Source organism: Dermacentor variabilis, chromosome 11 (genome assembly GCF_050947875.1).
Source record: "Dermacentor variabilis isolate Ectoservices chromosome 11, ASM5094787v1, whole genome shotgun sequence".
Lineage (NCBI taxonomy): Eukaryota > Metazoa > Arthropoda > Arachnida > Ixodida > Ixodidae > Dermacentor > Dermacentor variabilis.
The window spans coordinates 37,692,647-37,718,066 of record NC_134578.1 but is presented as its reverse complement, the minus strand read 5'-3'; the positions used below and the strand labels follow the sequence as shown (position 1 = coordinate 37,718,066).

Below are 25,420 nucleotides of genomic sequence, written 5' to 3'. Positions count from 1 at the left end.
AACCCGAACGTTAGGTTGCCTCATTTAATATCTAGCTTATATGGCCGCATTTCTATCTCTTAACGTGACATCTTTGATTTTATTTTATTTTTTGCTTTTTTGCAACAGAACGTAACACTTCGTCTCGCAATTCGGACCCTGACAGGTCATGTCAAAAGATTTTAGCAGCAGTCGATAAGAAGTGGCAGTTCTCCGAGTGGCAGTTATGGTACCGCACTGGGAGTGTAGCATGTATTTTGTAACATTTATATCCCACATTTGCCAATAGATACTGTTCAGCTCTGCCACGCTGTCGTCACATCATCTCTGGCGCCATGGTTTTTTCGTATATGCCAGCATTTCTAAGAATTGCGTGATCATTTTAATGTCACAATAGTCGCCATTTACCCTAACGTTACTCACTTGCAGGAGAGAGGATATCAAGAGGAACAGAACACTCCAGTCTTATGTTCTCACAATTCCCGGGCGTCTAAACCAAGCGCTACCCAAAAATATTCTGAATTTGAAAGCGCAGAAGAATCTAAATACCTCTGTGAGGAACGTCGGCCTGCAGAACTGGAGACTGCCGCTACTCAACCACGTGATCAGGTTATGTCCGCCATGGGCGGCGCAGCGGCTCCCATGCAGGTATGTAAAAGTTTTTGCGGCAAGGTATAGGTTTGCGCAAGTTCGTGATTAAATTCAATGTGGTTTTCACAAGGTGTTCTAGGCAAGCACGAATTGATTGCCTAGTTGGTTCGACAAACGTAATGCAACAACGCCGAAAAAACATCGGACACAAGAACGTGCAAATGACGTCACAATAAAATTCTCATCTTTGCTAGGTTGCCGCCTTATTAGTTGGCTATTCATTGTTTCCTATCACTCCGCCGCTTTTTACAGAACACGCGACACAATAAAAGAACAGGGCACAATTGTGCGTACCCAGTATTTGTTGACAAGACAGGGACTCATAGAGAACGTATAGACTTGAATTGTTGCTCCATGGTCCAACAATACGGGTTGCTTGAGCGAATGTTTCGACAAGTGTGCTTACCTTAGGTAGACCAGTAACTTATTCTCCCTCAATGCTTCACTGCAGATAACTCTCCCATCAGCAGAAGGTGACATAACGAAACGGTCTGCTGATTAATGTCGAAATTTATTAAATAGGGGTGCGGGGCGTTCACAACCGGTGATATGTTCAATAGGGTGGGGTGGATTGCTTCTCTGCTTTAGGAATTTCTGTGACGAGCGTACCATTCTGTTCAGCAGCGCAGATAGTTCAAGTTGTTTTGTTTGAATGAAGAGCTGCGTCAAAGAGCCTCGAGGCACAGATAGACAAATACAGGTGGAAGAACCTCGAGCTGAGATTTAACAAACAAGGACAGCCGCAAAACGTACACACGCACACTCGAACCACTAACTTCGTTACTTATATGAATCAGAACCCGATGCATACATCCATAGCTAGTATGTGCCATATCACTGCACACAGTTTATTCTGGTAATGAATTTGCTTATGAGGTAGAGCGAATACAGGCTCACACGTGCCAAGAAAAGTTCAATATAAAAAACCAGCTCAGGTAAAATACCGCGCTCAATGCCCACGCCTTTGTAACGAAAAGTATTCACAAAGTACGTAATGAATTGGTTGGAATCGCCTCGCTTAGAACATTCTTTTTGCCACTATCTCCTCCAGTTTGGGAAATACATTACTTCAGTTTTCCGTTAGGAGGAACCTACGTAATCATTTTTTCATTATCATATTTGTTTCTCTATGCTCAGCTACATTTATACTTTCATCTGCTTACTTGTTTTCAGTTTGCCTGCTTCCATTCGTAATGTGCCCATGAGGCAATAATAAATAAATTAAATAAAAATAAAAATGTTATATTAGAAGCAAAATGTAAACAAATACGACAAGCCCAACAGAAAAAGCAGAACTCGCCGAGTTATGCTATTCAGACCCCAAGTCCGCTAAATGTCATACCTTTTAAAGCTGGCGCTCATTGCTGACTGGTACATTATGAGCGTTAAAAGACAGTTTTTTTTAAAAATAACCCGGGTTAGATGCCGAAGGAAACATCCCAAGGTAAATAGAGAACTTAAACCTCTTTTTGTGATTGTCATTAAAAACCGTTTTTTTTTTGCCGAAAGACTTAGATGACGATCTAACATTGCTTGGGACGTTGGCTGGATGCGTCTGTTAAGCTGGCTGCCTCACCCCTCTTCCATTTCTCTCTCACTTGGCTTGGTGACGCCTTGTTATCTATATTTCTGTTATTACACAGAAATTTAGAGGTATTTGATGTATACTTTTTGTCTTCTGTGACCACACAACAATGCAGGCTAAATTCTTAGGAATTTCCACCAAAGCTAATCACAGCAAGGCTCTTTGACTACTTTCACACACTTCCGCATGTTCCAGTCCTTAAATTGGGGTTGAATATTTTACGTAATTTTAGCCGAGCTAATTCTGAAAAGGAATAAAAGCAGGCTACCCAAATGGGTGCGTTGTGACCGAATAGGATAACTATAGCAGCCACCTCCCACCCGAAAACAGCATAGGATTGATTTCTCGAAATGTGACGGAGACGATGTAGAAAACATTCGCCACTCAGCCACAATATTTGGTGTTTCGTCACAACATTTTCTTTTTATAGTCACTCCAGGCCTTTTCCACTGCCGTTGGCACCCGCAGTTTTTGTCATTTTCGGCTTGATTTAACCTCAAAACGAGTTTTAAACGCCTTTCTTATACCCCAAAAACACTTGTGTACACTTTCTATGCCACTTCATCTACCTTGCAATGCGCGTCGGCTAGCAACATGCAGGCACTCTTCAAGCACTTCGTGATGTAGTTGAGCTTTGTAAATTGTCAAGCTAAGCCAGGGATGCAATGCTCATGGAATATTCATCTTTAACGTAAAGTTCAACCGCGGTACTTCATCTTTCAAAGTGCTGTCACGTGAGGCATGTGAATGTCTATTTCTTGTACATGTCTGATATGCGCCTGGTAACTTTCATTTCTTAAGTACACTCGTCCTATTTCTTACTTTTGAATGTCGCGAAATAGTGACAACTGGCGAAAAGACGTTGAGCCCCCTGAAACTGGGATAGATTTGATATTCTTATTTCTTCAGTTTTGGTATATTTTCTCTGTGAGATAAAAATTTTTACTACCGCTCCTTTACGCAACGTCCCATAAGGCACATCAGATATTTTTGAATAAATGGAAGAAATCTGCAACACTCCCTTTTTTCAGCGTTAAGATCATTGAAACAGCGGGTATCGGCTGTTCCAAAAGTACAGATGCGGTGACCATTGTCCATTTCACTTAATCCCCGTAGCCCCTCAACCACTCAAAGCCTACGTTTTCTGGCGTCCTCTGATTTCAGCACAATGAAGGAGAAAACGGCGGCCCTGCCATGATGCAAGAATGCGGATTTTGCCAAAGAAACGTTAAGCAAAGGAACATGCCACGTCACCGAGAAAATTGCACCAAAGCTCCGAAGCCTTGCGTGTACTGCGAGGAACAGATTCTTCCCGTATATATGCCGGTAAGTTGTAATGTCTCCTAATACGCTGTTGCCGTGTGAGGATACTTTCTCACCTTATTTATTTTATTTCAACTTCGTATGTCTGAAGACGCTACGCGAAAGCGGGCAGGGGGCATTTCCAGGGGTTACATATATTTAATACCTCGAAAAGCAAATTACAAAACTTTATACAAGGTAAACATAAACAAGATATTCCCTGAAAATGTGAGGGCGCACTATTCGAGCCATTTTTCCTTTCCAGTAATTTTTATGCTTAACTTTTGGTAATTTATTATCTGCTATAAAATACTACCGCCTAAAATATAGACCGAAGTATTTGGTGGTCATTGCAGGATAAGAGAGTCTCAGTTGCGGTGATATTGAGTGTACTATTCGGGGAAACGATGATGGTGCACTTGTATGCAACAGGTGGTAGAATAATATGACAAAACCTTGTTCCAGCTAAGAACATTCATGCATTACAAGCTCGTATTTTGCGTGCTAATAAGCTTTCAGACTTTCCAGCGAAACAAAGGACATTCAGTGGCGATTTTGAGAAAAGCGTTTAGGTATATGCGGTATGCAAGGACGATTAAATTCGAAAGTTTCTACCGAGCACGTTTATTCCAATTCTATGCTTCTCTGACTCATTTTCTATCTCCAACTAACAAAAACCTTGACCTAATGTGGCAGAATTTTCACTATGCAGCTGTCGGTCGACTTAAACTGCCTTACAATTATAAGGCTACTACTATTACTCTACAGACTTCACGTATAATATGTAAGGCTTTCCAAAGGCTTGAACCCTGCATTTCCTTTTATTTGTCGAAACAGAGCTTTAGTGTTCAAGTTCAAGGGGGGCAACATAATTACAGAACTACAGCCATCGGATGCGGCCACTGCAGGAAGAGTGCGTCAGTGGGTAACGCAGTAGCTTGAGAAGGCGAATAACAAATGAACGTCACCGCTATTTCAAGAAACACCAATTCCAAATGCTTATTTTAGCTGTGTATACTAAGTGGAGCTATGCTAGTTAATGTAAGTGTAGCTTCAGTATAAGCACTGTTTATGTCAATCGCTTCGTTCTAAGTAGTCATCTGATAGTAGCCCACATTCTCTCGCGGGCTCTTTCTGGAAGTTGCTGCATAAAAGCTATTATTCGGCCTGGATCTTGTAATATTAGTATGTTGCCCCTTTGGAAAGCAAACTTTCCTCAGAGAAACAGAAAAGGTGTAGACCAGGCAGAAGTGCTTCACGTTATGTGCAGCTATTACACTAGATCACTGTAAGACATTAGGTACTTCTGCATCCTGTCACTTTCGCCTCTGTGGAAATTTATCCCATGACATTAGACATATGTAAATGGCTTACACTTGCGTGTTCTTTGTTCACTCTTCTCTCAAGGTGTGGTCACCTTATCATTAATACTGTGGTACCTCGCCCATGCCTGACATTAGTGCACCGAAGCAGAACGCCTAAATTTTTAGAAGCTTGGTTTTAATTGTCGTTATTAGTAAGGGGCGTTCAGTTTTCCTAGAAGAAATGTATGAAAATGTTTGTAATAGAGCTCTGCGAAAGCGCTGAATATTATTTTGTTCTCAGATGAATTCAGCTTGGCGATATCGATTGTAGTTGGTAGGTTATTCCTTCTCTTCAGAAATTTTAGTAACACGTGCCTTTCTTTATTCACTGAAGTATTCTTTGCTCATTTAGCAAAAGTGCAGGTGAAGGATCAGCGAAGGAACATTTCCCCTGTCAACAAAGTTCGTTTGGGTAGTTTAATAACCTATGTTAGTCATTGCTCTTTACCTATGCTTTATGCACCGGTCGCGGTATTTTTTTGGGGATTTCTATAACACTTTTATATTTTTGACAAAAACTGTAATACTCTACACTTGAAACGGCAAGGAGTGGTCATTTCTTTACCATACAGTTTACACGAGAAAATTAAAGCACTTAGTACGCTTGCATCCAGCCACTACAAATTTCAGCAAGAATGATCAATAACAGTGCCTTAACGTCTTAAAGAACCTCAGGGACTAAATATAACCAAGCTTGCGTTCTGATGAGGCCCTTTTTTAACACATAAAATCTCATATGTAATTTCAATTCTTGCACCACTTTTACCGCAGTTCTTGAAGTCTTGCACGAGACACACTTGCCACCATAATAATGCAGATGCCTAATATTTATTTCAAAATAAGGTTTCTGCGTAAGTCGCATAACAAGGAGCTTTATTATGAACTTATGCCCCAATAAATGCTTGGCTCAAGACTGATCACATCTTCCTCTCACATTTAATTTGCAGTCGCATATGGAACATTGTACTTCGAACCCAGACAACGTACACACGGTAAGAATCGATGTTTTTTGCTCATCCGTAAGACTTTTACAACAAAGGCAGATGACATAATGGAACCATACAACTAAAGCGATGCGTATTTAGGCAAATCTGGTGAGCTGCATTATTGAGCGCGTAGCTTAAGGGCGCTGCCCATGTATCAGCATCAAACCAATTACTCTCTTAAACAGTTCACGTATGCTTTTCCGGCCGAACAGTTTAATTATGCCCATCTGGCCTATTTTGTCTCGCAACAATTATTGTTAATGGTCTTGCTCTAAAGTATTTTAACAGTGCAGCCGAAAAGAGTGCGCTTCTATAATACGATAGCTTCAATGGGCTGCCATTCTTCTTTTGCAATTTACACATATATTTTGGCTTACTGTTTCCTTAAATACTATGTAAACTTGAGTACGACTTCAATAGTTGCTTTGGTTACCTCAGCGGTTGTCGTGATGGACATTTTTCTGCACTATATTTATTCGCTTCTTATTTCCTGTGAGATGCTTAATTGTTCCATTTATATATTCCTTGCATGCTTAGCTGGCATCCAGGTTTACGCTATTTGTGTGACTGTGCTACTTTTCTGCATTCCTTTCCAACATAGTGTTCTTTTTTTACTATTACCTCAAATAACACTGCGTGCATGCTAAGCTTTCGTTCAGTGGGTCAGTTAATGGAATGCATAGCGGCATTCAAACGAAAATTACATGCAGAAAAAACTTCTTTTTAGCCATAAAACCATACCAATGCGGAACGTCGTGAAACACACCTATAATATTTCAACTACGACACCAGTATTATGAGTCGTATCCTGAGCACAAAACTGCTGAATAAGCAACTAAGCGTCTTTAACTATCAGCACAATCAGTACAATTTCAACAACTTGCTATTTACTTAAAAATTAAGGATAATTTATGTCTGTAGCATGTCTTTAATGGAACCCTTAAGGTCATTCATCGTATAATCGCATTTTATTGATGTTCACTACTCGTTTCAGAAGGTCGATAAGCAATCTGACTTCGCTCTATTTGATGTTTGCGCAAATTATAGTGCATTGAAAACGACATTTCCCCGTTTTCTGGCAAAAAGGTAGCGCGTTTTCCCGTTTCTGTCAATAACAAAAAGAACTTTTCAAGCTACTTCCTTAAATATGCGATGTTTCTTGTCAAGGATTATAAGTTGCTAACTTTGGCTCATGTTCCGTCCACAGCAACCGCACTTTCGCAAGAAACGATGTACTCACCAATAGACAACCAAAGGAACTGATTTTCTTGCGACTGCACTCAATATTGTCTGTCACATGCACATGAAACCTGAAAATTTAATAAGCCACGTCCCATAGCTCGTGACCAATGCCCTTATTTTGCCAAACTCAACAAAAGCGGCCATTTTTATGAGCGCCTATTAGCTATTCGCAAATAAGTAACTCCATGTTCTTACCCCGGTGGCATCTTCTGTTAGGCAAACATTATGGCTGTTCTCTGAACAGGAAATGCCTTTGAGTCGCGCTGAACGAATTATTTGTGTGTTCCGTAAGGCAGCACCTTCTTCTTGTCAAGCTTCACTATTACAAACACCATTAATACCTTCTCAGCTCTGTTGGTAAGGGTACGTCTCCAAGTTTCTTGTGAAATAGAAACAACATTAGGTCGTATGTGAGTGCTTTGTAGGTTTGTCACGGTATTCACAGTTGATCCTTTACCTAATGGATTTAATTATCTCAGCTGTAGCAAATAAAGATGTTAAATTATTGTCTGTAAATACGCCATACGCCATCGTGCGACAAAAAATCATTGTACGTCACAAGTCATTCTTCTGACCAATGTCACCTAAAGAATGATAAAATTTCCCGACGACCTAGTTCAGAAAAACCACATAGGTTAGGTCCCTCCACTTCCTCTACACAGAAAGTTTCGTTTATTACATCACGATGTTGTGTGAAAGCAAGGAGTCCATAGTGAAGCCAGGGCCGATTCATTAGCAAATGATGTCTTCGATTGAGGGGCTGTGGGAAATAGGCTGTACCGCTTTTTACCCGTGATCGCGTCAACACGAAACTCGTTCAAAATAAAACTATTGTTCAGTTTACTCTCAAAAGTAAATGACTTCGTTTAACACTGGTTGTCTTTCTTCGCGGCTAATTTGCTCGACAAATTCACTATCGACAAATATCTACGAGAGCCGACGGTCGCAATGTTACGAACTATCAGTTCAAACTTGCTTGCCGAGCCACCACATGAGTCGTGCCTGAGAATAAATAAAAATTGTCATCAAGGAACCCGATAGCGTTCTTTTAGAATAATTGACATCTACGCTTCTCGGGAATACGTGCCACGATGATTAAGTGACTATGCTTTTAACCTACTCTTCTGACTCTCGCAAATACAACATTCATTTCAAGTCGAGATCTGACCTTTTAGAGGCCACTGAAGTAGACATGCGACTTTTGAGGTTACACAATGTGATTGTCATGATAATCATTTTTTTCCCTCGTTCTACTTCTCAAATTCAGAAGGTGCAGGCCAGATCCAGCTGTAGCTCGGGCCGGTTTATTTGCCTTACAGTTCTATCTCATTCTGTCTGTGTTCAGTTCATATTTAGAGGGTAACATTGAGACAACAAAGATGGAATTAAAGCGGGGGTAAAAACACCAGAACAATATCTCACGGGGACTTGCCGGCACGTGGTTCAAAGTACATCAAGTCATCGCACGCGGTGAGAACCTCACGCCGCGTGAACGTCACGTGGCGAAATGAAAAGATAGAGGGAATCACATTACGACGTTTCTTGAAGTGCACTTTGGTTCTTGCGTTTGTATATTTCATCAAAACCTGGTGTGCGGAATAACTGCTCATGGTAACGAGTTCCTGTACATCCGTGATCTCCATGCTTCATTAAGCTTAGCCCTGCTCATGCCCTCCTGCTACGCGCAACTTTCGGCTTGCAAGCGTAACTTTCACTCTGCATTGCCACGCACAGCTTTGCTAGATTGTTTGGACATCAGTACTCTTAACTTTCAGGAACGCGAAACAAGACAACCCTTAGAAACTGTGACAAGCCAGCCAAGATCACACGGGGGTGTTGCAGGAAAAGTACGCGAATCAAGTGAACCACCTTCACGCAACCGACTTGAAATGCCCAATAGCAGGCATACTTCCTGGTGGCATGCAATGGTCTCGTGTATGATGCACTGCAGTTGCTGTTAAATGAAAAAATCAGTGTCATTACGACACGTCCGTATAGCTTAAAGATGACATTTCATTCTATTTCGGTTTGTACACCCTGATGGTGAAACGCAAACATGACTTTTGAACTTTCGCGTTCTCACTACTTCTAAGTAAATGGAGTGTTGGACGACGTGGAAGGTGCTATGTGAAAGCTGTGCTCATCATACTCTGTACCCTCTTAAAAATGTATGCCCTTGATGTGCTATTTGAAGTTGTTATTCACGTTGAGAATAACAATTTCAACAAAGTACTGATGCATCGTTGGTTTTAATGAGCCCGTCCAGTGCTGCCCACTCTATAACATTTTTCAACAATAAATCTACGGTCTTTCTGCCAAACAATTGAGAAAGTTTCTTGAGGTAGAACTGTTCAGCCTATTATTGCCTAATCTGCAGCGTCCTCATCGTATCTCGTCAAAATGATGAGGTCGTACACTAGTCCAGGTCTGACACTTTCTTTCATTATCTCTCCATATTGATCTCCAATCAACACCTTTCAGAATGTGTTGCGTTGGCATGTAGCCCTGGTCAAGCCAGTTCGTATTTCATCTGGTTCGCGTTGTCGTGGCACTTGAGATTTCAAAGGCTAAAGTGCAACACCACAGTATTACCCAAATATTTAGCAGTATTTAGGAAAAAAAAATAAGCGTTACTGCCTCCTTTTGCGGGAATCTAACCGCGATTCGCACTGACAGGGTTTCTCTTCCCAGTGCAACGCAGAAGCAGCTGCAGCAACTGCAGCAGCCGACCCCGACCCCGTTGACCAGTCCTCAGACAATTCTGCTTTCTACTTCGAACACAACACCCATGTCGGCGGTACACCTGCCTGGTTCCAGTACTTGGCCTCAGGAGACTGGCTGAGCGCATTCGTGGCTATGGAAGAATCACTCACGTTCCAAAGAATGGAAGAGGAAAGCAGATATGCTCTTTTGGCTCCCGCACTCGTTTTTTTGGGTCGGTACAGCTGCGTGGAAGATTTCCTGGCACAGCCCTCTCCAGTGCAGCAGTTCGACTGTCTGCTAGCAGCACTGTTTGTCAGGGCGTTCCTGCCCCGAAGCGTGTTCTCAAGGACGCAAGAAGTGTCGTGGACGCAAGCTCTGCAATACCTTCCTCATTTCCTGGCATCTAGGCTGAGTGAAGAGGCGGTGGCTTACCTCTGTGCGTACCCTGTTTTTCTGGAAGAAATTGGCTCGCTACCGGTTGATGTAAACCGGAAGTGTACTACGGAACGTCAGCCGCGCCCTAATCCAGAGCCACTCACCATTACGGAAGAAAGAGCGTCGAGAACCACTGTTAACACTCTTCAAGGAGAGAAGAAAGATGAAACGGGGACGTCGGAGTGTGTTTTACGGGTAAGTTGCATTAATTTTCGCACGCGATCCACGTAGTGTGAAAACGTATGGTACGACTTTCTAGATCTGAGAGTGCCTCTTGCCCAGCTAGTTACATCAAGCTAAGTTGGCAATGAAACACATTGTGAATATTGCATAAGCAAACATTGCCTGTACATAGTCAATGCTAAAACCGAGTGCCAGATGTAATTCCGATGCGTGCAGCATCGAAGCAAAATTCTCGTGTTATAGAGTACTCGCCCACTCTCGTGGATATCGAGGCCCAACGCACTTTTTCCGATCGACGGCGTTAAACCGGAGCGACGGCCAATAGGCGCCAGCCATATGGCAATAATTCTCGTCCACGGATAATTCGCGAGCAAATGAAGGAACGAAGCGGCAGCTGTTAATGTCTCGCCACCGTACTTTCCTGGCTCTCAAGCACCCATTTGAGACACCAGTTTCAAGGGCTGCCATAAGAGGACTGTGTAGATGGATAACGCTCAAAAAGGAGCACCAGTTCATTCCTACGGGCCACACCTAAAATTAGTGGTAGAGATCCACTCAAGAAAAACGAATAAAAAGGAAATATGAATAACAGTGTGGCCAAAATATTGCCGTGCGTTCTAGTATTATTCAGTAATAAGTAGCCATATTCGGTGCTCGAAGAGGTCTGTTTACTCACAGCCTAATATCCGTGCTTTTCTTCCCTGTCACTTCGCTACAGGTCTTGCTCAGTTGAAATTTTCGTAAATATTTTCACTGGTATGGATGGGGACTGTGGTGCAATGAAAATAGTCACCAGGCTATTGTTATTATTATTATTATTATTATTATTATTATTATTATTATTATTATTATTATTATTATAGTTATTCGTATCGTTAATATTATTACACGCCGTGGTTGCTTAGCGGCTTTGGATTTACGCTGCTATGTACGTGATCCCGGGATCGAATCTCGGCTGCGGCGACCGCACTTCGATGGGGCCGAAATGCAATAACTTCTGACTGCCGCGCATTGGCTGCACGTTGAACCAACCCAACTGGTCAATATTAAACCGAAGTCCCCCACTACGGCGTGCCTTGGAATCTTATTGTGGTTTTGGCACGTAAATACCCAGAAATAAGAAGAATAATTACTATTATTAAACATATGAATACACCACACAAACAATGAGAGTAGAGGCCTAACGATCAACCCCTGAAAGCCATACCACGCGCACCGGCCTAAATAGGGCAATCAAAAAAGAAGAGAAAGAAAAGTGGAATGTAGGAAAAGGAAGAGAGAAAAGAGGTATTCATCATGTTATACACAGCCTATGAGCATTGCAGATGAGAGTGGAGTCGAGTAGATGCTCTGAGCTTATAAAGATTATTGTAATTTCTACTTGTCACTGACCAAAATATTGGGCACAAGTTCGAATGCTCAATAAATTCCTCTTATTTTGCAGGAACAAGCGGCTGCACTGGCTTTATTAGGTAAGAGTCATTCTGCTCTTTTCAAGGATGAATCAAGCTCGAAGCCATCTCATTTCTCTTCGGATTTCGTTGCTTTTGATATGACTGCTCTACATGTAGGTGCCCCATTTCAGAAAGACATGAAGCAACTAAGCGTCGAGTCAAGAAGCGACGACAGTGCAAAAGGAGAAGACGCTGACTGCACTGTATATTTGAATGATCCCCCGCCATTGAACAGAGAGACCTCACAGCAAGCACGAAGCCATTTGCATCACACGCCCTACGCGTCTGCATTGAGCACAAATGAATTGTTGTATGCGGCCTTAGAACGATCCCCTAGACAGCTACGTGGCCTGCTGTTCAGTGCAGCGCAATCCAGCCCCCTACAACAACACTTAGCCTGCGAAAATCCCAGGCCTGTCAGCACTGTCAGAGAACGCACCGAGGGTACACCTGCATTACATGGCGTCAATAGCACAACGATAATTGTGACCTCGTCGGCTAATTCAACTGCATCCGCAGGAACCAGTGAATATCCAAGCACGGAGCTGTCACTCATGAGGAATGACAGCAGGGAGATCTACTCAAGGGAAAGAACAGAACGTGCCGTAACATGTAGAGAATTAGCGGCTAAGCTGCAAGAAGGGACCAGCAGTGAGTACGCCACTTACATGGAGGTTGAACATTCTGCTGACAGAAGTCTTCATCAGCTGTGTACACGTGGTCCTTACTGCGAATGCAGGTCAACTGCACCTGTATCGAAACAATATCGCGACACCAAATCGGGCACTGGCCGTCATGTGGAGCATTTGAAACAATATCCGGGTAGACCAATGCGTGTCTCAGCTCAAGAGCAGTCACCTGGATTGAATGGAAACCCTCCGTTACCTTCCACACACAGCTTTCGTTGGGGCATACAGACATCGAGAAATGGAACAGGGAGGCACTTTACTGCTGCTTATGAGGCCGATGAATATGCATTGAACGTAGATGGAGTCAGCAAACAGAACTTTGAGGATGTTGCAAATGTAGACGAGTAAACATTCATTCTAACAAAAAGCCTCATTGTGAATACACTTTGCAGAAGTCCGGAAACACTTAACATTGCCCCTAAAACTCCTATGTATGGGCAAATAGGTTTCATAGAACGTAAATGTTCATTCGCTTTCAACAATACTGAAGCAACAAACAAAACCGCAAGGATTTCTAAGGAAGCTTCGGAAATAATTTTGCCCTAGGGCGAGTATCGAACATGCGAGCAGCGTGTTTTCGGAGCAGTCTATTCATCGATACTTAGCTTACTGGAGCCTATCTCTAGCAGTGCGACATCAATGTAATCTTCAAGTGGAAGTCTCGAAAACAGTAAATGAGTAAATGAGTGCCTTCCAGATCTTTAAGGTTTAGTTCCGTCAGCCGGCCTCCCGGCAGAGAAAATGCTTTGGAAGCTTGCTGGTGTTGCGTTCGACTCATGGACCAATATGATTTTCTTTGACATTGAAGACGTCTACACTAATTGTGCTGCTTCCGTCTGTTCATTTTGTTAGGCCGACGGCTCTCATCGTTTCTCGTCAAGTCCTCGTTTACATGTTCGTGCGTGTCTTCGTTCACGCCGTAGGGTAAGGAGGAGGAGGAATAAACTTTATTAGTTGAAATGAGACGACGGTAAAATCGTCCGAGGTGGGCGGCGTCCCTAGTCCAGGATGCCGTGGGCTGAGCTGATAGCTTGGCCCTGCTCACCAGGTGATGCTGGTCTTCAGGGGTCGAGCTTGTCAGCTGCGCCTCCCACTGCTCGACGGTTGATCCGGTGATGGGCGGTGTCGATGGTTTTTTTTTGACATTCCCATACCATGTGGTAGAGGGTATTGGGCGTGGAGCAGAAGGCGCATTTGTGAGTATAGTTCGTAGGATACATGGCGTGTAGCAGGGTGCCGTGCGGGAATGTGCCGGTCTGTAGTCTTCGGAAGATGACCGCCTCTTCTCTTGTCAGCTGGGGATGCGGGGGTGGATAGATCCTTCTACCCAGTCTTTAGTGGCTCAGGATATCGGCATATCTTTTCGGGACGCTATCTTGTTGGTCTACCGGTGCTCGTGAACCTGGTGGGATAGCCCGGAGGATGTGATCTCGGGCAGCGGCATTAGCCGCTACATTACCCGCCAGGGACTCGTGTCCCGGGGCCCAGACAATGTACACTTCTGGAAAATTGTCTCGTTTTTCGAGGATGCTGAGGGCTTGTGTGGAAATGCGGCCCTTTTGATAATTTCTACATGCTGTTTGTGAGTCGGTGATAATTGTGATTAGATCTCCCTCTCGTTGTCCCGTAGTGGCCGCCAGGGCTATCGCCGTTTCTTCCGCGCAGTCGATGTCTGGAGTGCTTACCGAGGCCGCCGCTACCTCTTGTCCTTGGCCGTTGATCACGCTGATAGCGTGGGCCGCTCTGTTCTTGTACTTTGCCGCGTCGGTCTATCGGACTTCTCCTTGTTTTGGTCCTTCGTAGGCCTTACGTAGAGCTTTCACTCTCGCTCGCCTCCTTTCTCTGTGGTATTCAGGGTGCATGTTTCTCGGGATGTTGGCCACCGTGATCTTCTCCCTCAGGAGTAGAGGAACCCGCTGTTTTGTGGACTCGTATTCGATTGGGTAGCCCAGTCTTATTAACGTGTCCCTACCCGGGCTGGTGAGCTTGAGTCGCTCTATCCGGCTCGTCTTGTGGGCCTCTACTAGTTCCTCCCAAGCATTGTGGATGCCCAGGCTGAGTAGCTTCTCCGTCGACGTCGTCGGTAGAAGCCCCAGTGCCAGCTTGTAGGTCTTTCGTATTAGGGTGTTCAATTTGTCTCTCTCGCTGTTCTTGAGACCCAGGTACGGGGTGCCGTAAGTGACTCTGCTGATTATCAGGGCTTGTATTAATCTGATTGTGTCCTGCTCTTTCAGGCCGTGCTTTTTGTTTGTCACTCTTCGCACCAAGTGCGCGACTTGGGTAACTGTCGCTTGCAGTTTTTAATGGCGGCGAGACCGGCACCGTCCTTCTGGAGAGTGAGGCCTAGAATACGGAGTGTGTCCACCTTGGCTATGTTGACTCCATTTAGTGTCAACGTTGGGTCAGGTGTCTCCTGCGGAGGCCGCCCTCTTGTCCTCTTTTTGAGGATCAGGAGCTCCGACTTTTCCGGCGCGCATGAAAGACCGCAGCGGTGTAGATACTGCTCGGTCCTGTCGATAGCTTCCTGCAGGGCGTCTTGTTGTTCGCCCGCCGATCCCGTGCACGTCCACGTGGTCAGGTCATCTGCATACATTGCGTGATAGATACCCCTGATGTTCTCCAAGAGGTTCGACAATCCCCTCATCGCTATATTGAACAGCAACGGGGAGATCACCGACCCCTGGGGGGTTCCTTTCGGCGGTATTTGGAACTTCTCGGTTCTGAGATTCCCCAGGCCTATGGTCGCCGTTCTACCTGTCAGGAAGTCCCGGACGTAGTTGTATGTCCGCCGTCCGCAGTTGGTATGATGTAGGCTGTTTAGCACTGCTTCGTGTGAGACATTGTCGAAGGCCCCCTTCACGTCGAGTGCCAGGATGGCACTCTTGTGGAATGTACTGAGGCCGTCGATGACTTCTTTAAGCTGAAGTAGAATGTCCTGGGTGGAGAGGTTAGGTCGGAAACCGAACATAGTGTTGGGCAGGTGCCCACCTTCTTCCAGGTAGGGCGAGAGACGATTGTGGACCATGTGCTCGAAGAGTTTTCCTGCGCATGACGTGAGAGAGATCGTACGCAGGTTCTGTAGATTGATGGGCTTGCCGGGTTTCGGGATCATCATTACGTCCGCGTGCTTCCAGGAAGCCGGTATGCTGCCGGTCTCCCAGCTTTCATTGACATACTTTAGTAAACTCTCCGTCGCCCCGTCGTCCAGGTTACGGAGGGTCTTGTTGTTAATTTTATCCCTGCCGGGCATCATGTTTCTTGTGAGATTTCTTAAGGCTGCCACGATCTCCGACTTGGTGAAAGGTTGGTCTAAATCCGGATTGGGTTCCCCCTCGTACTCCGGGTGAATGGCTGGCTGCGTCTTCCGTTGTTGCTCGTCTCCGATGTATTTCCCGGTGATGGCTTCGAGCGCTTCTCCTTCGGTTCCCTGGAAGTTGTGTATAAGTCTTTGTGCGTGTTGCCCCGTGGCAGTTTTTGATTCCGTCTTCGCCAGAAGGGTCTTTAGAATGGCCCAGGTCTTTCGGTTGCTGAGGGTTCCCTGTAACTGGTCGCACACTTGATTCCAGTTCTGACGTCCGAGTTTTTCAGCATACTCCCCCGCCTGCCGCGAAACTGCGGCAATGCGGATCTTGAGTTTGCGGTTTCTCTTCTACTTCTTCCATCTCTTCAAAAGTCCTCGTCTGGCCTCCCAGACGTGAAGTAGGTGTGGGTCGACTTCGGGATTGTCCGCAGTGAGTTGGATGGTTCTTGTGTACTTGGTAACCAAGTCCATCACGTTCTTGGTCCACTCCTCTATGTCCTCTAGGCTTCTGGGGTGCTCATCTTTCCGAAAAGCAGGCTAGTCCGTAATTTTGGCCTGACCTAATCTCACGGGAGTTTTGTGGTGCATGATTTCGGTCCGGATGATATGATGGTCGCTGCCCAGTCTCGTCCAGTCTCGACTACTCGACTTGCCTTAAGCCAGTGGAGAAGGTCACGTCTGGGGTGGCGTCTCTGGAGACACTGTTGCCGATTCTAGTTGGTATTAGAGGATCGGTCCACAACGTCAGCTGGTGGTGTTGTGCCGCGTTGTGCACGTCCATACCCTTCTTGTTGGTTGATCGGTAGCCCCAAGCCACGTGTGGAGCGTTAAAGTCACCCACCACGAGAAGTTTTTGACCGTTGGTGACTTTCTTCACTTCTCTCAGGAACTTGTCCAAGTCCTTTAGTGTATCGCGCGGATGACTGTATACATTCAGGATGTAGAGGCTCTGCAGGGTTTTCTTAAGAGGAACCAGCTCAATCAGAGTGTGTTCGATTCTGTGGTTGATTTGGTGCTGCTGCGTCGTGTAGTGCTTCTTGATGAGGACGGCGGTCCGGGTCCTTCCTTGGGCAATGTGCGTTTTGTAGCCGCGCATCGTAATATTATGTTTCTGTTTCCTGTAACGCGATGACGTCAGGTTGGTGTAGGGTGCATAGGTGAAGTAAATTTTGCCGTTTCCGATTTATTCCTCTGCAATTCCACTGCCAAATTTTGAGGATGTCGGTCGCTTCTTTCTTCTTTGTTATCTTATTCGCCATCTTGGCTTCCAAGAGTCTCGTTTATCTGGGCTTCTCTGATGGGGTATTTTGGCTTTTTCCTTGCCTGCTCTTTTTCCCTTTCTAGGATGGAGATGCGTTGGCTGAGCTCGTTGCCCATCTGGGTGAACTCCTGACGGAGCGTTTGTACGGCTGCTTGGACGGTGGCTGCCACAGATTTGCTTATGGTGTCGACGGCCTGAGCCAGTTTGGCTCGGAACTCATTTCTGAGTTCGGCCTTGTCTTCGGTTGGGGCCTTGTTCATCTTGTACTCTATTCCCGATTCTAGGTCCTCTATCGCGGGAGTATGTTCCCTCGGCGGCGTTGGTGTTGTGGTCGGTTTCTGCTGTTTTTGCAATTGGTCAATGAGATGTTGGAGCTTCCTTTCCAGGGCTTGTTACCTGGCCTGAACTCTTCTGTCCCATTCCTCCTGACGTACCTCTTGCTCTTCTAGACGCTTCATGAGCACTTCATTCCGCTTCATCAGGTCGGCGTTTTCCCTTCTGAGAGAGGAGATGGTTTCCTCGTATCTCGAATTTCGCTCTTGTGTCGGCAGTGAGGGAAATGGGTCGGTAGTCGACTTGGAACTGGCTATCACTTCCGCCCAGCTGATCTTCTGCTGTTCTTGCTGTGGCTTACTTGTTCCATATTGCGAGGAGCTTGAACTTGTCTCCCTTGTTATAGGTGGTTGTCGGCCTCTTGATTTACTTCTCTTCCTCACGTACAAAGGTGGGGGTCTTGGCTTGAGCCTTTTCTCGCACTCCTTGCTTGCCATCTCGGGAGGTAGTCCACATTGTTTGCACTGCAACTGGCAATCATGATGTGCTTGTGGGTTCTGCACCCCGCAACGGTTGCAGATATGTTTGTCTGGGTTGGGGCATACGTCCTGCCGGTGACCGATTTTTCCGCAGGCCTTGCAATACTGTACCGATCTGCGGTATGGGCGGCAGCGTGTGTACGAGCCGGCCACCTTCACATAGAAAGGGATGTGCGGACCTTCGAAGGTGATAACTGCTGAGGTGGATTTGCCGAGCATCCTCGCATGCAGGATGCCACAGTTGTTGGCTGCCAGTAGTTCCGCAAGTGGTTTCTCCGTCGTACACGCAGTGATACCATGCACGACTCCACGTACTATTCCTGGGAGCGGTTAGATGTACGGCGTCATCTCGTATGTGGCCGCCCCAAGTTCGATGCAGCTGATGGAACCGAGCTTCAGTGCGTAGTCCTCGTCTGCGGTACTGGCAATTATCAGGTTCTGCTTCCACTGCGTTTTGATGGTTACGTTCGCGCAAAATTCTTTGAAAGGAGAACCACTTGCCCTTGCAAGTCCTTCGGTGATCTTCTCGTCCGGCCAGCTGGACAGTTTCATGCCGGTTCTTGGTCGGTATGCCACCTTGTAATCATTCTCTGGCAGCGGCGGCGTCACGCGTCGCGGCGGTGGCTTGCCGTTGGTTCGGCTTCCCTGATCTTGCTGCCGTTGGTGGTTGCTGTTGGCTTGCATGCTTGCTTCCACTCTCGGGTTGCTCCTCGCGTTAAGTCCTCCTTGCTGGTTCTGGGGGTTTCCTTGCTTTCCTCCCTCTTGTATGCGGTCCTCGTTCGGCGCCTTCTTGTTTTTTCTTGCCTTGATTGCTTGGAACCATGGGCGAGCTTGACTCAGCGTCTTGCCACTGTTCTCATCGAATTCCATGTTGCTCTGGGCCGCTGTGGAGTCTTGGCTGTTGTTCTCTATGTCCATTTCGTGAGTACTGCCGTTCATTTCCCCTGCCATTCTCGGTGCTCGCGAGGCCACGCGGGCCCGCTCCTGGGGCGCGTGCGGCGTTCGGAGAACGGTGTTCGAATATGTCGAGGTGCTCGTTGCTCAGTGTCTCAAGGTAAACAAATCCACTCACCGTGGTAATTCTGGCGACTTTCGATGCCGATTGCCTTGTCGAGTTCAATGACACAAAATCGTGAAGTTTGGTTAAGGTTAACTGCAATACCTCGCGATAAAAGCAGCTGCCCATGCGAAGCGCGTCCGCTCCACTCGGCCCCCTCCCGTAGGGTAAGTAAGAATAATTTAGGAACACTGGATAACCGGGATACGAATTCATGACCCTCTTATATTGTTTGGGCGGAGCGTTGAGCGGCACATATAGGCACTGGGAGTGGCGTAGTTTCTACGCGTAATTTGTAGGCTAAACAGGCGATATCGCAGGGGGCGCAAACGAACTTGCGTACATAGGAAACGACGTGGCGTGCAAATGTCTTTGAGCCGATGGTGGTGTTCGCTATGAGGTCGTGTTTCTGTCCAATTCAATGAGATTAGAGGGGTCGCTGAAGAATTATGCCTGTCTCGGCGACGAAGCCTCGTTTCGAGGAATTCGCACTGGTTTACTTCATTGCTACCTGCTACATTAGAAATCCCACAAACGCCATTGACCTCAATCCCGCACTACTACGCGGAACGATAACTATTTTACATTCATAGGTCACTTCCATTTTCATTCAATGAAAATCCCAAGAGAATAAATATTCTTCGATATGCAAGAGCCAGGGTGCAAATCACGACCAAATTTTACACCAAGTAAGCTAATTCGCGTTGCTGCCATAGTGTCCTTATTAGGGTAGGTGGAGGTTTATTCGTTGCACGTGGACTGCATTGCTATCCCTGGCCCTCAGCGTTTCCTTACGCCAGTCTCGGAGGACAGCTCAAGCCCGATAATGTAGTAGCCTTGACGAAGCAACTTGCTCAAGATCTCAAGGATGGAAACTGAGTTCTATCTCTACTCTATGACATCGCTGCCACATTTAGTATATGAAAAAAATTATGCAAGGAGAAGAGAAGCAAAGTCGGAGATGGCGCAAAACTAGGTGCTACGATGCAATTACGAGGACTGAAGATGGTGTCAGCCCGCACAACACATCTTTTCGAAGGCTGCTGCCTTCGAGCTGCAGTGAACATATTGTCACGTGGTAGTGACGGTGAAGAAAGCAAAACGGTGAATGGCGAAGCGTTTTATTGGGTTAACTTGTGCCCACAAAAGCAAGTTACACTCAAAGAACAGCAGTAGCGGCCAACACGATCGGCGGTCGTCGAAATCTGCTCAGCGGGTCAAGCGTGTCGCCTTTTATAAATAAGTCGTTGAATGTTCCAGAGTAATCACTGGGACCCGCGTGTCTTACACAAACTTCCACGCTATTCGCGTCGCACATACATTCAATCAGATTACATAAGCTTTGGTGACAGGGAGCGGAAGGAAACATGGATAACACTCCAGAAAGTTCCGATACATGTAGGCGCGTCCCGCGCTGTGTGATAACATTTGTAAGGCGATGAAACGTGGTCGCCCGATAAATATAAACAAGTACACGTGTCAGTATAATGAATGATCAGTCGCTGCGCCCGCGGTTTGGCTCTCTTTGCACATTCAAAATCAAAAGAACGGTTACTTGCGGTAGAGGCCGCATTCCACTGAAAGCGGGAAGAAAGAACTGAATGTCATGCTTGTATGCGCGTTAATGGCTTCGCATTATTGCCTGGGCACCGCGGGAAGCACTGCCGCCAAAACCTAATATTTAACAAAAATTGGTGGGACTTGAAAACTATCAAGAGCGTTGTTTTGATTGTTTCTTCTTCCACTATTCTAGTGTTCTGTTAAGTGTTGTGAAAATGTAGCACATCTTGACTATTTCACAGGAACTGTCGTAATGTGCTAGTAGACAAATGCATAATATACGGAAATAGGGGCGGAAAACACTGTAATCCTATTACAGAAGCTAGACGTAGATCACCCGTCTTCGACAGCCTTGTGAGCCTGCTAGAAGCATCGCCATTGCGAAAATTCAGACGAAAGGTTAGTAGCTTTTCTAATGAGAATTCAGTAAACTCTACAATAACGAAGCAAAACACATTTTACAAGTCATTGTTGCACTGTCTCAACGAAATGTGCATGCATGCTTACATTTAGTTCAACTATGACGTTACGCCACGTGGCAAACGGAGCGCAAAAGAAAGTTCCATTGAATAAAGGAATACGTGTAGTGGCGAATACGCTGCTGTTGGACATTAGGAGCCAACACTTCAACGCCGTAGGGTGCATATGAACGATGAAAAAGAATTACCGACGATTACGTTACTTCCTAATGCGAAATGTGAGCGCAGCAAATAAGCTGTTTCACCTTTTGGATAGATTGAGGCAAAGAAATCGAGCAACACATGTATGCGCTATCACATAATTTTTTTTTTATTTTTCACACTTATTCCTTTAACAAAGCCTCCACTAACAGTTCTTGACAGTATGAAGGAAGCTTTGTGGTCGGAGAAATAGACTGATATATGTTCGACTTGGTACACCAATGCTTGATTCTCAAAGACGAGATCTATACAAGTGCCTCGCGAGGTTGTCACAGCCGTGGGGGAAGCAGAGGCTAAGCGCCGCCACCGAGAAGACCCTGCCGTTCGCGCCGCCGAAGCGGAGGCTCATCGCCGCCGTCGAGAGCAACCAGCAGTAAGCGAGGCTGAAGCAGAAGCTCATCGCCGCCGCCGAGAAGACCCTGCAGTTCGCGCCGCCGAAGCGGAGGCTCATCGCCGCCGTCGAGAGCAACCAGCAGTAAGCGGAAGCGGAGGGGGGCAGCGTGTACACCCAGCGGCAAACGATGGGGGCAGAAGCGCGCGCAGCAAGCGGACAACACGATAAAGGGAGGAGGGAAGAGATAGCAGCGACTGACTGATGCCGCTGACGGCGATAGTGAGTCAACCCCAGCTATCCGCCACACAAGAACAGGGGGGGGGGACCCTTTCCTCCTCTTTCTGCATGGCGGCGACGGTGTTCTATGCAGTCACGTTATCTTGACTCTCTAGCGGCGTCAGCGGCATCCAGCGGTATCAGTCGGTCGCTGCTAGCGCTGGGGGGATGAAAGGGGGGTGGAGCTGGTTACGAGGCCGACGACGACGACGACGCCGACGACGACGCGAAACCCAGGAACGGACGCCAAAGAGCTGCGCTCTAAAAACGCGCAACAGAGGAATTGCATCTATTTATTTTTAAAGGGGCCCTGAACAACTTCTTAGTGGACTGTAGGACGCACTCAAAATAGGCTATTTCAGAAATACTTTGACGCAAGAAGTGCTCCAGTGCGTTCAGCACTGAGCGTTTCAGTGGAGTGTAGGACGCAGTCATAATAGGCTATTTCAGAAATACTTTGTCACAAAAAGGGCTTCAGTGCGTTCAGCAGACGCGGAGTTATTGGCAATCGTGATGCTTCTGCCATGCCTCCGCTCCTTCAATGCCTTCAACTGCGAAGGCTACGGCAGAGCGGAGTGTGCACACACGGCTTCGCCTACTGAACGCCACCGATGTTCACGTAGACGCCAGTAGTCCCAATTTTGGAGCCTACGACGCACCAGAAAGGAAGCAAAGCGCTGTTTTCCTCATCGAGTGCGCTCGGCCAGTGGACTTCTCGCGGCACCCCGAGGGTGCCACTGTATCTACGCTACGTGGCATACCGCTGCTACTTGCATCTGCAGTGCGCAGGCGCATCGTTTTCTTTGTGCACGAAAGGGCTTGAATGCATGCTCGCGCTCATATGCTCCAGCCTGGCCGTGCTACATGCTGCGGACAGGCTTTTTCCTGCACAAGGACAGTAGAGACATCCAGCTTGCGCATTTTGAAGCGTTGTAACTAGATACTTACGAAGCGAAGTCTGCCAAGGCAGCTAGTCGGGAGCTTCGAGCAGCGAGCGTGCAATGGCAAGCATGCGTCTTGTCTGACCTTAAGTTTCGCTTGATGTCCATGCTTCTTCAGTGTTCAGAACGAATGCAAAATTAAGGACACTCTACCTCTACGACGCCGATAAGCAGGAAAGACGCAGCCTTGCGCGGGCAGATGATAGTTGGCTTCTTCCGGAAGCACCTAATTGATATCGAAGTTACAAAGCAGATTTTCGCTTACTTTAGCCTGTTCATAAATATTCGTTAAATAGTACACGTAGTAACAATCGGTAGAAGCGCACTTATCCAATCACCCTTCTTTCTTGATATCTTTTGTTCGCTAATAGCAGCTGCGTATGGCAATCTTCTATATCAATAAAACGTCCCGGAAAGAGTTTGAGAGAAGGGTGGGAGATGGTGACTTGGTGTTCCGCTTGCGAGCTTCGGTGGCAAACTAGAAAAATTGGCCGTGATGTTCGCAACAGCGTATGTTAACCGCGGACTAAGTTTACTAGCAAGCCTGATCGGTGGTTCAGGACCCCTTTAATGACAATTTTCAATAAGAATTCCCACTGGGAGGGTCGCCTAACTTGGATGAAGCGCCACAAGAATAGCTCTTCGCGAAGGTAAGTCTGGCACAGTATCAATAGTGGTCTTCTTGAACCAAAACACAGTTATAGTTCGCGACGGTAAATAATAATATCAAGCATTTTTTTAGGAAATAGGGATATAGTGCATTCATGAACACAGGAACATGTGTTGCTTCAAGACTCGTCTGTGCTTACGCTTTTTACACATTGAAACAAGCACGCCGAATAATGAAAAATGACGTAACTTTTGGTTCTTCGCACTGCGACTGCGACAGTGCTGATCGCGTTTTAAAGGACGCGTTTTCAAAGTGCGCCCACTGTACTCCAAACAGATACGTCATCAACATTGCTGGAAAGGTACGAAGAGAACTTTCCAGTGGTAATGCTGGTAATTGATAGGTCGCTTATGAGTTTCCTTTCGCTGCGCATATATACCTTGCCCATTGTGTCTATTTTCATAGGTACTGAGACGACTGTAATAAAGATGCAAGTTTGGTCTCCTTTCTTCACGGCTAGAAAATTGGAAGACTGCATTAGAAAACACGCTGCTATTACATGTATCAAATATATATTCGTGATGCATAACTTCTTGTGCCAGATGGAACATCGTTGTGAAATTAAAATTATGATAGATACAAGACCGCGACGAATTGAACAAGACAAAGCAGCAATATTTTCAATTCACAATTCGATGGAACCATTTAGTCTCAGTTGGGCTCTAGCGCAGGCGCAGGGCCAGCCACAATCACTCCCATCGCTACGACGGGCCTGTGTTTTTCTTCCCACGTGCCTTTTATCTTGGGCTTCATTTTTTTTCATCGCTACACAAGCTTTTTCAGGCTGCGGTTAAGTAGACACAAAGGCCTTGAGCTTAAAAATACACTGACAGTTTTTGTGACCGCGAATACTAGACAGCGGGCTGCTAAGTCCAGGCAGCTCACTTTGCCGAGCGACAAGAGCACTCCTGTAGTTAGTACGTTTAGGTAATGCACACTGTGATTGTGCTCTCATTTCTTCTGCCACAAGCTGTTGTCCGACTACAAGATAAGATGCATGCGAATGAGATCCCATTCTTTTCAGTGTACAAGTAACCTTTCTGTAGCGGCGGCAGGAAGTGCCATGCGAGTGCGACGATTATAGTGCGCCACTGATAAACGAATAAAAACCATGTTTGTCATTAAAATCGCTACAGACTTACGCTTATGTTGCTATCGTTAAACTGCTATCAGAGCAGTTAGGTTTGTACCCGCTTTGGTGGTTTAGTGGCTGGGTTATTGCGCTACTAAGACAGATTTCCCGGGATCTATTCCCGGCATTTCGATGAGGGCGAAATGACACACTCCCGTGTCCAGCGCATTGGGGGCATGTGAAAGACCCCCAGGTGGTCGGAATTCATCCGGAGTCCCCCACTCCGTCGTTCCTCATAAACAGATAGTGCTTTCGGCACGTAAAACACAGGAATTCAATTCAGTACACGGCTTGTGAACTTTGCACTTGTGACACCGAATGTTCGTTTGCATTCATTAGCCTAAATTCTGAAGCAATCCATTATTTTTCTAAATACTGAGCAATTTTACTCTGCACATAAGCATATTCGCTGTGAATAGCATTTATACATGTAATATTTTGGTTAGAATGGGCATTATTTTCAGCCACAAGGCCGTTTTCAGCAGAAATGTTCAAGTTTAGGCAAATCATTGTAGTAACCATCTTGACCATGTTAACTGAACTGCCATCGGCCCTAGCACCAAAGTTTCGTGTAGCAATTTTTGTAGGAAACTTTATAATGCAAACTACGAGACTGTGCCCGCCACTCACCAGAGTGTTTTGCATGCATTCATTTGCACGTGTTCTCGTGCATTTGGTCAGAAAAGAAATGACTGCACCAGTGCTAACCTTTAGAATACGCTGATGACATCCACTGGTGATTGGACTCAGCACTGCTTAAAACTTGCAATGCAGACCAGCCATGCAGCAAACGACCTCCATTGCATGGCTCTCTGTGCGGTCA

General features: G+C 46.0%; 1 protein-coding gene across 8 annotated transcripts in view; it reads left to right on the top strand.

The window, feature by feature from the left end:
• The window catches only part of LOC142564323 (uncharacterized), a 29,613-nt gene extending 12,807 nt beyond the window's left edge, over positions 1-16,806 (top strand). For 5 of the 8 annotated variants that reach the window (XM_075675282.1, XM_075675279.1, XM_075675277.1 and 2 more), the window contains 5 exons: positions 409-627; positions 3,380-3,541; positions 5,829-5,873; positions 9,786-10,442; positions 11,875-16,806. In XM_075675282.1, coding sequence (XP_075531397.1) covers positions 409-627; positions 3,380-3,541; positions 5,829-5,873; positions 9,786-10,442; positions 11,875-12,921 — 2,130 coding nt within the window. In that variant the 3' untranslated portion in view covers positions 12,922-16,806. The remainder of the gene's footprint in view (positions 1-408; positions 628-3,379; positions 3,542-5,828; positions 5,874-9,785; positions 10,443-11,874) is intronic. The other 3 variants (XM_075675281.1, XM_075675285.1, XM_075675280.1) reach the window with 3 other exon arrangements.
• The last annotated feature ends 8,614 nt before the right edge of the window (positions 16,807-25,420 follow it).